This window comes from Panthera uncia, chromosome F2, assembly GCF_023721935.1.
Source record: "Panthera uncia isolate 11264 chromosome F2, Puncia_PCG_1.0, whole genome shotgun sequence".
In the NCBI taxonomy this organism is placed as follows: Eukaryota; Metazoa; Chordata; class Mammalia; order Carnivora; family Felidae; genus Panthera; species Panthera uncia.
Window position 1 is genome coordinate 58,737,859 of NC_064812.1, and position 12,426 is coordinate 58,750,284.

Consider the following 12,426-nt stretch of genomic DNA (forward strand, 5'->3'; position numbering starts at 1 on the left):
AGCTGCTCAGGACAATGACAGGGAACAGTGTGTGGGGTGAAGAGGGCATGAGCCACCAGTCCTGGATGAACATGGGGCAGTGACTTAGAGAAGATGGAGCCAAGTTAAGAATTATTTACTTATTGACTAATTTATTTCTAGTTTTTGACCTGCATTACCCAACTGTCTACTGAACATCTCCCCTGGGATATATGTCTGAATCTTTTTCTCCTTAACAAACCTATCTTCCCACCTCTGTAATTTACTCTTCTTCCTCCATTTCTCTATTATTTCTTTAAATGTTTGTTTATTTTTGAGAGAGAGAGCACAAGCAGGGGAGTGGCAGAGAGCAAGGGAGACATAGAATCTGAAGCAGGCTCCAGGATCTGAGGTGTCAGCACAGAACCCGATGTCGAGGGGGCTCTCATGAACTGCAAGATCACAACCTGAGCCAAAGTCAGCCACTTAACCCACTGAGCCACCCAGGTGCCCCTTTCCTCCATTTCTTTGATTTTATACAGTAGTATCACCATTCATCTGTCCAGCTAGTCTAAAATATAAGAAATGTCACCTTCACCAGCCCTTCCTGCTCTCCACCCAGCCACTAACTTCCCTCATTTGAAAGCTCTAATCCTTGCTCCAGTGAAGGATGGTAATAAAGAGAACCATGTCTGAGGTGCCTGGGTGGCTCAGCCAGTTGAGCATTTGGCTCAGGACATAATCTTATGGTTCTGAGATCAAGCCCCACGTCAGGTTCCATGCTGAGTGTAGAGCCTGTTTGGGATATTCTCTCTCTCTCTCTCTTTCTCTCTCTCTCTCTCTTTCTCTCTCTCTCTCTCTCTCCATTCCCTGCCCCTCTCCCCAGCTTGCTCATACTCTCTCTCAAATTAGAGAGAGAGAGAGAGAGAACGAACTACCTCTAGAGTCAGACAGACCTGGTTTGAATCCCAGCTGGACCATTTCTACCCAGAATGATCTCGGGCACATAAATGTCTTAAACTTTATTTTCTTCTTCTGTAAAAAAAAAAAATTATACCACTAATATTAATCACATGGGTATTATGCTATTATGAGATTTAAATGAATTAATGCATGTAAAGAACTTAGCACTGCATCTGGCACTTAGTATTTGCCTTCAAAGTTTTGAAGACCATTAATTTTGGAATTTTCTTCCCCTTTTGATATCAAGTTGTCTGCAGAGCTTATAACCATATTTCTTAACTTTTGTATCTATTCCACACCACATTAAATTTTTATGAATGCTGTATTACAAATGCGATAATGATACTCAGTTTGATTTATTTACCTAATGCAGTAATTTTAATTGCATGTGATTTTTTACACACGTTGAAGCAGCAAACACACTTCAGACCATACACACCTACAGATTAGACTTTGTCATTTGTAAATATTTACCAAGAATTTCAACAATTCCAATATGTAAATAAAATGGGGTCCCCAATACATTTTTAAGCACATCTTCATCATAAAGTATTAAATTCTAAACAAAACATCCTCACCAACAGGTTGTCACTAGACATTCACACTCAAAATGGCTTACGTTTTGTTACAAATTTTTTTAGAATAGAAGCCTATAATAGTTGAATCTTGAGCATGGAGAAAAAGAAACTGCTAGAGTGGTTGTTGGCCCCTGGGCTTTGATGGCCTCCCCCATCCCACCTGTCAAACCAACATTCACATTCTCTTCTTACTAATCCCTTCTTAAAGCTAAATTCAACTCCCCCTTATCCAGGGCAAAGGTTCAGAGTGAGAGGGAAAATAAGGACATTACTAACCCCGACTAGTGAACTACAACATTATTCCACTTCTTACTATATGCAATGCCCTCACTGTCAGCACCTCCTCCTTCTCCTACTTCTCTTTCCCAGTCTTCTCCAACCATTGAACCTGAACACTTACATTAACAAACACATCAGTGTGACTGGGGAAACATTCCATTGTGATGGCAGCAGGTTAAGTGGAAGCATGGCTTAAATGGTTACTGTGCCAAAGTTGTTCTTTTGAATTTTGAACCAAAAATTCGATACTAATTTCCTCCCATGAAGAGAGCCAATGGCAGACTCAGGTTAGGATTATAATTACTTGAAATGGAATACCACATATCTGGTGGTGGATTATCTCTTTTAATGAAGATTCCTTCCAAAGAAGACATCTATTACGGACAGCAAGAGATAAAGAGACAAATGGCCTTGTCTCTTATCTTCCCCTAATCTCCATATTCTATCCAGATATGTGTGCATCATCATCCTCTGTCCACCCACCACAGATGGAGTAGACATCCGTCACAGAAGCCAGAAACTTGCTCAGTGAGAATTTATTTCAGAAAAATCCATCATTTGCATGAGAGCTCATTAGGAAAAGTTTTTTTAAAAAAGTGTTTCTGGGGTGCCTGAGTGGCTCAGTTGGTCAAGCGTCCGACTTTGGCTCAGGTCATGATCTCACGGTTCCTGGGTTCAAGCCCCACATTGGGCTCTGTGCTGACAGCTTGGAGACTGGAGCCTGCTTCAGATTCTGTGTCTCCCTCTCTCCTCCTTTCCTACTGTGCACGCGCACGCTTGCTCTCTCTCCCTCTCAAAAATAAACATTAAAAAAAATTTTTTTTAAAGTGTTTCCACCATGCTTGCAAACAAAAACTTAGCCGTGAGATGTTCCTATATGGATTCTAACACAAACGGGTGTAGATTTTTTAAACAATAAAAAGGCAAAAGGACAAAAGTTACTTCATGAGAAAAAACAGTTTAAAAAGAAAAAGATGTTGACTTGAGTAACTACACTGTTTTTCACATCAAATAGAACCCCACAATAGATGGCAATGTGCGTCTCTATGCTAGATCCTGATCGTGGTGTACCCCATAACAGAGAAATGGAATTATGGCTCAGCTGCAAAGTCCTGGGCCCTTGTTTTCCCAGTGGCCTAAATCAATCCCTAGTCCAGGACAAGATGCTGAGCAAGACGCGTAATTATTCCAGGCCACTAGGGTAAGCACTATTCCGGGCGACTCTGCAGGCGGTGCCGTGGATGAGGGTTTCTAATTCTCTTTGGTGATTTCGTTCTGTGTAAACTGAGATTTTTTCTTTCAGTATTTCAGCCAGATAAGCAGGAAAGGCCAGCTCCAATCCTGAGATAGAGCCAATCAAGGTCAATTTCGGTTCCTTTCCTGTGTAGTTTAATCTATATTTCTCCTGCTCCCTTACCCTGACACCCTGACATCAGATCATTTTTTATGATTATCAAATACCTACTGAGAGAAACTTTGGCAGCCTCTGGTGCTCCCCCAGTCATCCAAAAGCCTCTCAGCCTAGGAATATCATGAATACTCTGCAAAGCAGTATCCTTGAGAGGCCAACCTAAGACTCCCGGCGCTGAACCACAGAAAGGTGTCTCCCATAAACATTTTGAGGGTGAGGTTGAGACCAATGCCTGCTTTCACCAGAGACAATACTAACTTATTCAACTTGCCTTTTACCAAATCTCTAATTCTTGGTTTTGCACTATACCACAACATACTCCGTTATTATCTAACATAGAGAAGGGCAAACAAATCTTGTCATTCCCATTAGGCAGATAGTGACACACAGGTTTGCAAGTTCAAAAGAGTTGCCTAAAGTGAATTCAACAAAGCAGTGTTGTAGCTGGAAAGTAGATCAGCTGACACCTGTCCCCAGTTTTTTAGGTCACAGGCTTTTTGTAAGTTTAGATTAAGCACTGTCTTACTTACCATATTCCTCCTTGAGATCTTCTATTTACTTTGGTAAACTGTGGATACCGGTGGAGAGGTACCAGGTGTACATTCCAGATACTTACACAATATTCAAAGACTGCTCTGTCTGCCTGTTGGGTACATAGCTCCTGACTGAAGAATTTCTAAGGTTGTCAGAAGAACAAATGAGGCATTAGGGGCTCTGATGTGAAAGGAAATAGCTTATACCCCTGGAAAGACAGATGAAAAACATCCTCTTCGTTATTAGAAATAAAAAGCTAATCTATTTAGTCTGCGCCTTTTCAAATTTCATTGCTCCCCCCGCCCAGTATCTTCATTAAATAAATGCAAACACATGTGCTTAGAAATGGGTAGGTGTAAAAGAACATTCTGCACAATTATATCTAGGCTGCCGGAGATTTATATCACATGCATACATCTATCTAGGAGCTGTTAATTCACGATGACAGCTGAGCATGACAAATGCAACAGTACACAAGTTGGAATGCCGAAAAAATGCAACTACAAACCCCATGCAGACAAACACGCATACAGGAGTTTTCCCTCAACGCACACGTGGTCGCACTTACAGGAGCTTAACCACTTTGATAAACCCCAAACACAAACACAGGAGGCTCCGCCGCCCGCGAGCTGCCCCCACACATGCAGCCGCGCCTTCGTCTACCGGCAGGGATTCTCGCGCGTCCCTGGGTACACTCGCCCCCCCACCCGCATCCCACTGCGCGAACACACGCGCGCCAACCGCTCCCCGCGCTCGCCCGCCCGCCGGGGAAGCGTTGGCTCCCGGGGCTGGGGGCAGGGCCGGGTGGGGCCGGAGCGCCGCGGGGCCGGGCCTCGGCGCCCGGGGAGGGGACGAGGGGCGGGCGCGGGGCGGCGCCCGGCTCACGTGGGCGGGCGGGAGCAGCTGAAGGTCCGCTCCGGAGCCTGGGCTGTCCTCTCGCGCGCGGCGCTGGCCGGGGCGGCGGCGGGGAAGGAGGAGGAGGAGGAGGAAGGCGGCGGTGGCGGCGGCGAAAGAAGAGGGGAGGACGGGGGCGGCGTCGGACTGGAGCCGAGCGGCGGCGCGAGCTGCCCGGGGCGCTGTCGTGAGCTCGCCCGCCGGGCCCCCATCACCGAGCTACACCCTGCCGTGCCCAGCTCTGCCCGCGTCCGTGCCCCCGCGGGGAGCGCGCCGGGGCTGCCCCCCGAATGACGGGCGGAAGGTTCGACTTCGACGATGGCGGCACCTACTGCGGCGGCTGGGAGGAGGGCAAGGCGCACGGGCATGGCATCTGCACGGGGCCCAAGGGCCAGGGCGAGTACTCGGGCTCCTGGTCGCACGGCTTCGAGGTGGCTGGAGGCTACACCTGGCCCAGCGGCAACACCTACCAGGGCTACTGGGCGCAGGGCAAGCGGCACGGGCTGGGGGTGGAGACGAAGGGCAAGTGGATGTACCGGGGGGAGTGGTCACATGGTTTCAAGGGGCGCTACGGGGTCCGGCAGAGCCTGTGCACCCCCGCTCGCTACGAGGGTACCTGGAGTAACGGGCTGCAGGACGGGTACGGCGTGGAGACCTACGGGGACGGAGGTGAGCAGCGTCGCAGGCGGCTCGGCTGCTCCGTGAGCTGGTGCGGTGGGCTTTGCCCAGGCTGCGGGGAAGCGGGGAGGACGAGAGGCGCACGTGTCCGGAAACCCGCCAAAACACCTGGGAAAGCCTCCCACCCACCTCCCGCGCCAGCGTGGAGACGCGACTAGTGCGCGGGGGTTTGATCTGCCCTGGTTCTTGGAACGGGCTGTGTGTCCACACCCGGGGGAGCAAGGCGTGAATATACCTGGCCGGCGCCAGCGCTGCACTGCCACCAGGAGGGAGCGCCGCCCGGGTGGGTTGGGCTGGAGAGAGGACGCTGTCACTTGAGCCCGTCACATTACGTTCCTGATCCCTCCCTCTCCCGGCCGGGTTTGAAAACGCCACTCCCGTGGAGTTAGAGCGAACGCCCTGGGCTTGTGAGCCTGGCGGTCGGTGCTGACCGCTCCCCGGATTGGTTTCACGTGGAGTCGTATTTCGCTTCTGGTCCTCTCGTAGCCTAAAGATAGAAAACAGAACCCCATAACTAGGATGTAGGGGAATTGTGCCTTATTTGGAGTGCATTTGGAAATATCCTAGCTATGGAAGTGGAGAGGCCACCTGATGCAGGTGGGGCTCAGAGGGTGTGGGTTTTTCTTCCTAGTTTTCATTCGTTCCTTAAAGTGGCTTTCAATCAAAAGAATGGTTGGTAGTCATTGTTGACCTGGAGAGCTTTGGGCAAATTACTAGGAAAATGTCTCAGAAAGGAACGAGGAAGCCTCCGTTTTAAGAAATATATTAGAAAGCTCTGGTCCTGCAGTTGCTAAGTTAGCCACTTTACTCCAGAGAGTGGCAATATGGAATCACCAAATTGCACTAAGGTGTATGACCTCAACATGCTGGCTATGCACAAAATCACCTTATTTTAATATTTAACAGTATTTGCAAAATGAATTGTGTAGAGGCAGAGTCCTTTTTTTTTTTCTAATTACAAAAAGTATACATTACTGAAACAGGTGCAAAACCTGATGAATTTCCTTGTGCAATAAGTGGAGAAGGATGAATGGGTTATACTTTGGCAAAATACATTTTCTGGTAATAAACATAATCATAGTTAATTGAAAAGGGTTATAGGAGGCAGTGTCAGCTTCGTAATTATGCAGCTCAGAGCTGAAGGGTATGAAAAGGATCCAATTAAAAGTTTCTCCAGCCCACTGCAACCTCAGGCCACTACTTATATAAAAGCTTATACAATTTGTACACTTCAGTTACTCAGAACACTTGGGCTGTATTTCAGATGCAAAACAGTACAATGGTAGAATTCGATAAAACGGACATCTTTCCATCCCACAGTATAAATAAAGGATATGGTTCTCATGGATTAAGAGGCGGGCGGGGGTGGGGGGGGGGGAACTGTTTCCATAATACTTTTATAAGGGTTGCATTGGTCTTGAGCTCCACAGTAGTTAATTCGGGCCCTTAAATGTTCTGAATGGGCATATAGTGCCTTGGTTGACAGCCCTATAAATATGCTAGCTTGTGATTGGATTTTATTGGAGGCCCCAGATCTGTAATATAATTAAATTCCATGCTCAAAAGTAGAATGCAAAATTTATTTTTTAAATGTGTGTGTTATTTTACAATCTTTTAAGAAGGACAAGGATAGTTCTCTTCAGTTTGGGAAGGTTAAAAATAGTCTTTTAAAAGTTACTACTCATTAAACAAAATCTCTTAGTTTAGAATATTCATTACACTTAGCAATAAAATACATGTATATATATAATATGTAGCAATAAAATACATGTATATATATAATATGTAGCAATAAAATACATGTATATATGTGTGTGTGTGTGTATATATATATGTGTGTATATATATATATATATATATATATATATATATATATATAATATGCAGCATAGCAAAGGTCCTCTATGTGTTTTAGAAGCTCAGTTAAGTGGGATGACTTTATGGATAATCTGCCTTCTGTTTTAAAACTAACTTAAAAATTTTTTAAACCCTTAAAATTTGGCATCACCATAGGACTGTGGTTTTCCTTTTCTATTAAAAGAAATCAAATATGCTACCAATTAGGAAGGGAAAAAAACCCTTAAAAATCACTTTCAGGGTCTCCTCTGTGAAAGTTGATTTTCTGCTTTCTTTCATATGTCACTCCATTTAATTAGAAGGTCCTTAATCATGAAGTGGTGCTCTAAGTAGAGGTATATTGCAATAACTTATTTTATACAAAAGTTTTGGCCAAAATAGGAAATATCACCTTCCCTATTCTTACTTAAGAATTAGCTTATTTTTGTCTCTGCACCACCACATGCCCATCCCTGTGCACCTTCTGTCAAACTTAGGGAAAATCTGATTCCATGTATTTTGTGATGACATTAAACTAGAAGTTTCATGTGGGAAGTACCACTTATTTTATCAGTAATTTGTGTGAAGTGTTGCTGGCATAGAACTTGCCTGAAAATTAATTAAAAATAAATTAGTACCATAGTAATGAAATCACATCTAGGTGCCCAGAATTTTTTGCATAACTTCTGATCTGCACCTCATTTTTTTCTACCAGTCATAAAACTATTGAAAATATCTAGGAAGATGCATTGCTTTATCAACTGTATATGCTTGCATATGCCCATTCATAGCACGTAGATGTAAGTTTGGCATAGCACAGTATACCTTTTACTGGAACTGGATGCCTTCCACTACAAGGCTGTAGTTAAAATGGCTATATCTAGAAAACCAGCTCCCAGATGAAAAATCATAGAACGTAATTTAAAAACCCATCAAAATACTTTTTACACTTGTGAAATATGCATCTTTATTTGAGGAATGGAGAGGAACTAATTAGAACTTTATTTGGACAGCGGGGAGAAGTTGGTACCCACCTGCTTCATAAAAATAGAAGCCCTTTTTTCCTAAGTTCATTGACTAACCCTATTTTAAATTTCAGATGAACTACTAACAGTTTGACTGTAAATTGGTTTTTAGCAATTCTATGGAGGAAGTCTTCCATATACTGTGATTTAACAAAATAGGATGGGAATGTGGCCAATGCTGTTGCCCACCCCCCTCTTCCCTGTTTGACAGTTAAGCATAGAGATAAACTTTCTAATTACTGCTGTTGCCTCAAACTGCTTGGATTTTCAAGCAGTACTTATTTGGAAATTCTGAATGCTTGTCTTTTGGAGATACCAGTTCAAGGAAGCTACTTATTAATTCTCCCTCACTGTTAAACATTTACTAAGATGATATGGTTGCATTTTAAAAGTATAAAACTTAATTGATCTCAGATAGCACCTTTGGAAACTATTTTTGCAAAATAAACTTGTCATGATGTAGAAAGGTAGGAGTTGATTATAGGATCCCTTGTTTATCTAAACAAAATATTTTTTAAAAAGGTTGTTTTAGTACATGTAAGTCAAGTTGTAGAACTTTTATCCTAGAACTTGTATTTTATCTATATAGACAAAGGAAAAGTCAAAGCTCAAATTTCCTAATAATTTAATTCCCTTCCCTGTTAAGGTGGTGTATTTGGAAATGGCTAATATTCAGTAGAAACCTTCTTAACCTGAATTGTCTAAATGACTATCTTATCCTTTTGGATTTACTCCTTTTGAGAAAGCTATGGCCCACCTACCTTCTTAGAAGTTCATAAAGGTCAGGTTCAAACTTTTACATTTGCCTAGAATAGGGCATTCATAGTACCAGGCATCCTAGAATTTCATTGTTGCCCTGCTGTTAGGTCTGTTTATAGGACATAAATATATCAGAATAAACAAAAAGAGAAGGTAGTCTTGAAATGAGTCAAAACTTTTGATTTTGGATCCATTACAGTTTTAACTTCTAAATGCAATGAAATAATCAGCACGTATTAACACAATGGTACAAAACCACTAGCATCATTGCTCAGTATTTAAAAAGTAAATGTATGCCACACAGTGGAAATCTGTGTGTAGCAATATAAAATGAAAGGCAACTGCAAGGTGGATCTATATAATCAGAAACTGAGAGAGGTCAAGACATTTGATTACATCAAATACTTATATCGCTGTAATTTATCTTCTATGATATTGTGAGTTACTATGAATCATACAGAAGTACTTACATCTTAAAATTTCTAGATAACTTCTGGGGGATACTGTAATTTAAAATGTGCCTTTAAGTAAAGGAAACGGCCTTGATTTTGAAAAAATTCTAAACTCCTAAATTTAATTTTTTCCCTATGTTCCCTAATATTTGTTAAAGTTATATTTATTTTGAGAGAGAGAGAGAGAGAGAGAGAGCAGGTAAGGGGCAGAGAGAAAGAATCCCAAGCAGGCTCCATACCACCAGGGCAGAGCCCAACGCGGGGCTCAAACTCCCAAACCATAAGGTCATGACCTGAGCTAAAAATCAAGAGTCCTGCAGCTGACTGAGCCACCCATAAGTTCCCTAATTTTAGTATTCAGTTTTTCATGTGATTATTTTAAAAGCAGCACTATGTTATTTTGCTAACTTGTTTAATAGAAAAGTCTACTGAGCACAAATGCTTTAGATTAGAGATTATCCTATTCCTAAAAAGGCATAATATTCATTGAAGTGATCTGGTGTCAACAGAGTTTTGAGGGACACTGTCAAACACCCCTTTGCTCTGAAATGAATTCCAGACTGTTAAAGAATGGAAGTTTTACTTTGGCCTTAGTCCAGTTTTTCTAGGGGTAAATAGCATATTCTTTTGAGCCATCATAGCTGTTTACTATAAAGTCATCTACACCTGCAGACCACAAGACACATAAGCCGTGACACTGGAAATTTTGTCCTCGCTTAGGAGGGAACTCCTGCTCTCTGAGTGCTTCTAGTCCATGATGTGGCTCATGTAGTGGCAGTGACTAGGGAAATCCATGAAGAGAATGACGGGGAGAAAGCAGAAATCTGGCAAGGAATACAGGGCAAATCTTTGACCATTTCACCTGGAAGTACAAAATGTTAAATTGCCCATTTTTTTTCATGTCCCACAATATTCAGGATCTGTATCATATTTGTCAAATCACTCTTCGCTTCAAAAATTTCTCCCAAATCTAAGTAATCCTAAATATTAAAGTTTTCCCTGCCCTAAAAAAAGATGGTGAACATGGAAGACAGAAAATGTAAAGTAAAATAATGTGTTTGATGACCCATGTCCCGATCATTAACAATTTTAAGTCTTTTAGCTTGTTGGAATGTTATTGTGACAGACCTAGAGCTTTTAGAGCTTTTCAGCTGAATGAGTAAAATTAAAATTCAGAAAGAGAACTCATTTCATCTTCTGTGACACTGCCTTCCGATGAGGGATTTTGATCAGGGGAGAAAAGTTGTTTTCTAATGATCACTCTTTTTGTATTAGAAAGTGGTGGTTTCATCTGAAACATTCGTATAAATTTTTAAATGAAAAGGAAAATTACCAAACTTGGAAAATGCTAAACAATTACATTGAAACCATTGACACAAAATTACAGGGCGGGAACTCACAAGTGGATGAAACGTAACGTGTCACTTAGAGTTGACTTGGATACGTGTAGGATTTGACCTTGAGCCTGCCTGCTCTGAGCACCGGGCTCTCCTGGGGCGCACCCAGGTGCTGGCAGGCGAGATCGCACCCCTTCCGCCCCCAACTCACACTGTGCTTTCTTGCCGTCTCTCTCGAAGGTACTTACCAGGGCCAATGGGCCGGCGGCATGCGGCATGGCTACGGCGTGCGCCAGAGCGTGCCCTACGGCATGGCCACCGTGATCCGCTCGCCGCTGCGCACGTCCATGGCCTCGCTGCGCAGCGAGCAGAGCAATGGCAGCGTGCTCCACGACGCCGCGGCCGCTGCCGACAGCCCCGCCGGCACCCGCGGCGGCTTCGTGCTCAACTTCCACGCCGACGCGGAGCTCGCGGGCAAGAAGAAGGGCGGCCTCTTCCGAAGGGGCTCCCTTCTCGGAAGTATGAAACTTCGCAAGTCCGAATCTAAGTCTTCCATCTCCAGCAAACGCAGCTCGGTCCGCAGCGACGCGGCCATGAGCAGAATTAGTTCCAGCGATGCCAACTCCACGATCAGCTTCGGCGACGTAGATTGTGATTTTTGCCCGGTGGAAGACCACGTCGACGCCACCACCACGGAAACGTACATGGGCGAGTGGAAGAACGACAAGCGAAATGGTTTTGGCATTAGCGAGCGCTCCAACGGCATGAAGTATGAAGGAGAGTGGGCAAATAACAAGAGGCATGGATATGGCTGCACCGTGTTTCCCGACGGCTCCAAAGAAGAGGGGAAATACAAAAATAATATTCTGGTCCGTGGAATAAGGAAGCAGCTTATACCAATAAGAAATACAAAAACTAGGGAGAAGGTGGACCGAGCAATTGAAGGCGCGCAAAGGGCAGCTGCCATGGCGAGAACCAAAGTGGAAATAGCAAATTCAAGGTATGTAAATGCAGGGCGGGTGGTTGTACATGGTCGTTCAAAACAGTGGGATATCAAATATTTTGGTTGTCATTCTGTTGGTAACATCGCCATATTTGCTTCTGTAACTGCCAGAATCAAAGTTAGAAAATGATTAATTCCAATGGAATGAGAGTCAGAAATGTACCTGCACTGTTCTGAACCTGGCCGTCATCGCAAAATGTGGAAGCACATTGAGATCCCCTTGCTGTCACAAACTACTTCCCTAATACTTAACGTCGGGTCACTCAGACTGTGCACATTTTCAGGAATCGAGAAAGTTACTTTCAGGGGTGTGTTGTTTTGTTTTAATACTACCACAGAGAATGATTTTTTCTTTTTTTCTTTCTTTTTCTTTTTTTTTTCTTTTTTTTTTTTTTTTTGAGAAAGCCACCAAGATCTAGATATGGCAGAAATGGAAAGTTACAAGACCAAATCTCCTATGCATTGTTTAAAACAACAGAGCTCAACTGTATGGGAATGGCAGAGGGACTAAGGCTGATACAAATTGTCACATTCTATGCTGGAATGATTAGATCACCGGTGTATTAAAAGGAAAGGGGTGGGGGGAACCTGCCATGGACAGATGGGACTGTCAGTGTGCCAAAGTTGGAAGAAAGTAGAGCAGTAGAGAAGGGATGGAGTGAGTAGGAGATCGCGATGAATTATAGATTGAGAAGTGGGGTGTATGTGGGCACAGAAGG

At 43.6% G+C, this 12,426-nt stretch overlaps 1 protein-coding gene across 1 annotated transcript in view; it reads left to right on the forward strand.

Moving 5' to 3' along the window:
• The first annotated feature begins 4,699 nt into the window (after positions 1–4,699).
• The window catches only part of JPH1 (junctophilin 1), an 83,516-nt gene continuing 75,789 nt past the window's right edge, over positions 4,700–12,426 (forward strand). Inside the window, exons 1-2 of the mRNA XM_049633239.1 lie at positions 4,700–5,286; positions 10,945–11,704. Of these exons, the coding sequence (XP_049489196.1) occupies positions 4,908–5,286; positions 10,945–11,704 (1,139 nt within the window). The 5' untranslated portion in view covers positions 4,700–4,907. The remainder of the gene's footprint in view (positions 5,287–10,944; positions 11,705–12,426) is intronic.